The sequence below is a fragment of the Octopus sinensis genome, linkage group LG7 (genome assembly GCF_006345805.1).
Source record: "Octopus sinensis linkage group LG7, ASM634580v1, whole genome shotgun sequence".
Lineage (NCBI taxonomy): Eukaryota > Metazoa > Mollusca > Cephalopoda > Octopoda > Octopodidae > Octopus > Octopus sinensis.
The window spans coordinates 95,353,367-95,355,866 of record NC_043003.1 but is presented as its reverse complement, the minus strand read 5'-3'; the positions used below and the strand labels follow the sequence as shown (position 1 = coordinate 95,355,866).

Genomic DNA, 2,500 nt, shown 5'->3' with positions numbered 1-2,500 from the left:
AGTTAGTTATCTCCATGCCATGAGACACACAAGGCCGCAACACGATTTCTCCAACCAGCTGTTTTATGCCACTATTCTGGTCTCATTCCAGCTTCTCCATTTTTCTCTTCTCCTTTCCTTGTCAATGGTCCTTTGCCATGTGGTTTTAAGGTGCCCTGCTGCTCTATTCTCATCAGACCGCCATTTTAATGCCTCCATACAATCGCTTTCTCGATCTTGTCCGAGGATATGTCCGGTTCGGTTCCAGTGTCTGCGTCGCATTTCGCCACTGACCCTGTTGATGCATGTTGTCGTCTCACTTGTGACATTTCGAACTGACTCTTTGCAACTCTATACTAGTCTAGTACTTTATTTTATCGACTCCTGCGAGATAAAAGAAGGCAAAGATAATCTCGATGGGATCCGAATTCAGGACGTAAAGTACTGTAATTAAATACTATTGGATATTTCGCTCTAACGAATAATTTCTCTTAGAGATACATGCCTTAAATTTTTCAGGGCAGGAATCGTCGATTTACATTAATCCAGTACCTGACTGGTACTCATTTTACAACTCTCTATTTATCGAACAGCTAGGTTTTACTTAAACATAATGCTTCACAATGCCACTTACAAACACACGTATGTAAATAAGAGTTGAAAGAAACATTAGTTAATATCAAATGCGCGAATAGATTAGTAGACTAAACTATGGAACAACACAAACAATTTCACCAACAGCCAATAAATTCATACAAGCCACACTTCTGTTATCTCGATTGATTTGTGCATAGGTATGTGTGTATGTGCGTGCGGATAAACTTGTAGTTTCGTTGTGGGTCTGGATGTCAGTTTAGTAGTACACAAGTATGCTTGCTTCGTTACTGTTCGTGCATGTGAGTGAGAATGTGTATGTGTGTATGTGTATGTATGGGTATGTATATGTGTTCCATATGTATTATGTGATTGTGTACCAATGTTGAGCACAGGACTGAAGAATTTGTAGATTTTACCAACTCGCACCTCCTCAAATACAGGCCATTGTTTTTGAAAAATGCAAGTCAGTCTTATTTTTCTTCGGGAACCCCAGAATTTCTCGACTTTTATGCAAATCTGTTGTTATATAACCCAGTGTGCCTATGGCAATCGATACAAATAGAAATCTATTGTCTAAATATAAGAGTTGTAAGTTTCTCACTAGTTCTCCATAGATGGTCTCTTTTGGACAAGGCATTAAACTGCCTAAGGGGGTGAGGCTCCAGCTTGAAGTTCAGGAGTTTTCTTGAGTGTAGTATTACATTTTAGTTACACGATTCTCGTGGTCTGTTCTGATTGGGGTGGGGTGGGAGTTGTAATATCTGCCAGGGCCTTCAGTCACAGGAATCAAACTAGGGAACATAGTCTTGTGGCTAAGGCATAAAAACACTAGATGGAGAGTTGGCTTTCTTATGGAATTTCACGAATCTTTAGACTTTGGCATAGAGGTCCATGAATGCAGACACCTGCGGGAATTGAATGTGAAGGGTGAAAGAGAGAGAAAGTGAGAGAGTTCAGTTCTTTTCTCCTTTTGAACAGACATTCATATGTATGCATGCATGTGTGCATATATATATATATGTTTGATTTGAAAACCCCACTAGAATGGGAGAAAGCGCTAATACATGATCGAAGTTATATGATGTATAAAAAATGTAATATACAAATAAATATCTGCAAATATAAACCATCCGATTTTCTGAGTACCTCATTTCTTCTAATATATATACATATGTGAATAAATAAATGATAACAGATGGATGTGTCAATTCACTACAGCTGTTTCTAACGAATTTTTTATATAGTTATGTATTCAAATGTATCCGTGTATGTATGCATGCATGTATGTATGTATGTATGCATGCATGCAGGTAGGTATGTATGTATATATGTATGCATATATGAAGTCATATCCTTAAATATTATTTGCAAGTGGAAAAAAATTGATTGTTTGATTTCAGTTAGGCTTAGGTCAATCATACTTATGATTTAAGACATTCAATCCACGACCATGCCGTCCTTTCATGTACATAGTTTATCTTAGACTGCTCCTTCCAATATGTCCATCCTATATCTCATTAAATAAATTTTATTTAAAGGAGATTTCATCACTATTACTAGCAGGTCGTATAGAGCGACCCTCAATGGATCATGGATCAAAAGAACAACAACAAAAATGAAACAATTCACTAATATTCCAACTTACATGTTCGTCTTCATATTCTCTTCCTTTCTCGCCCTGCTTCCAGACGATCTCTATTTCATTAGGAAAAAAAGAATCAAAATCAATTTTTCATCCAGATCCCAAATTTTGTAATGACTTTCTATTCGTCCTTAAAACACGTGTGATGACGCGATACTCTCATCTGCTCTGTAGTTTCTCCCATAGTCAGCGACGGTCAAATTTGTCTTCTGTGCAGCGTTCATCTAATAACAAACAACAGACATTGACTAACTTGTGTTATAGGCTGCAGTTAATTAAGTC

General features: G+C 37.2%; 1 protein-coding gene across 2 annotated transcripts in view; it reads right to left on the bottom strand.

Annotated features, from left to right (window-relative positions):
- Positions 1 to 2,500, bottom strand: part of LOC115214476 (QRFP-like peptide receptor) — a 56,345-nt gene that overhangs the window by 53,768 nt on the left and 77 nt on the right. The window contains exon 1 of one of the 2 annotated variants that reach the window (XM_036504974.1): positions 2,222 to 2,500. This exon is cut by the window's right edge and continues 77 nt beyond it. In XM_036504974.1, the coding sequence (XP_036360867.1) occupies positions 2,222 to 2,235 (14 nt within the window). In that variant the 5' untranslated portion in view covers positions 2,236 to 2,500. Of the gene's footprint in view, positions 319 to 2,221 lie in introns of those variants that run through there. The other variant, XM_036504973.1, reaches the window with a different exon arrangement.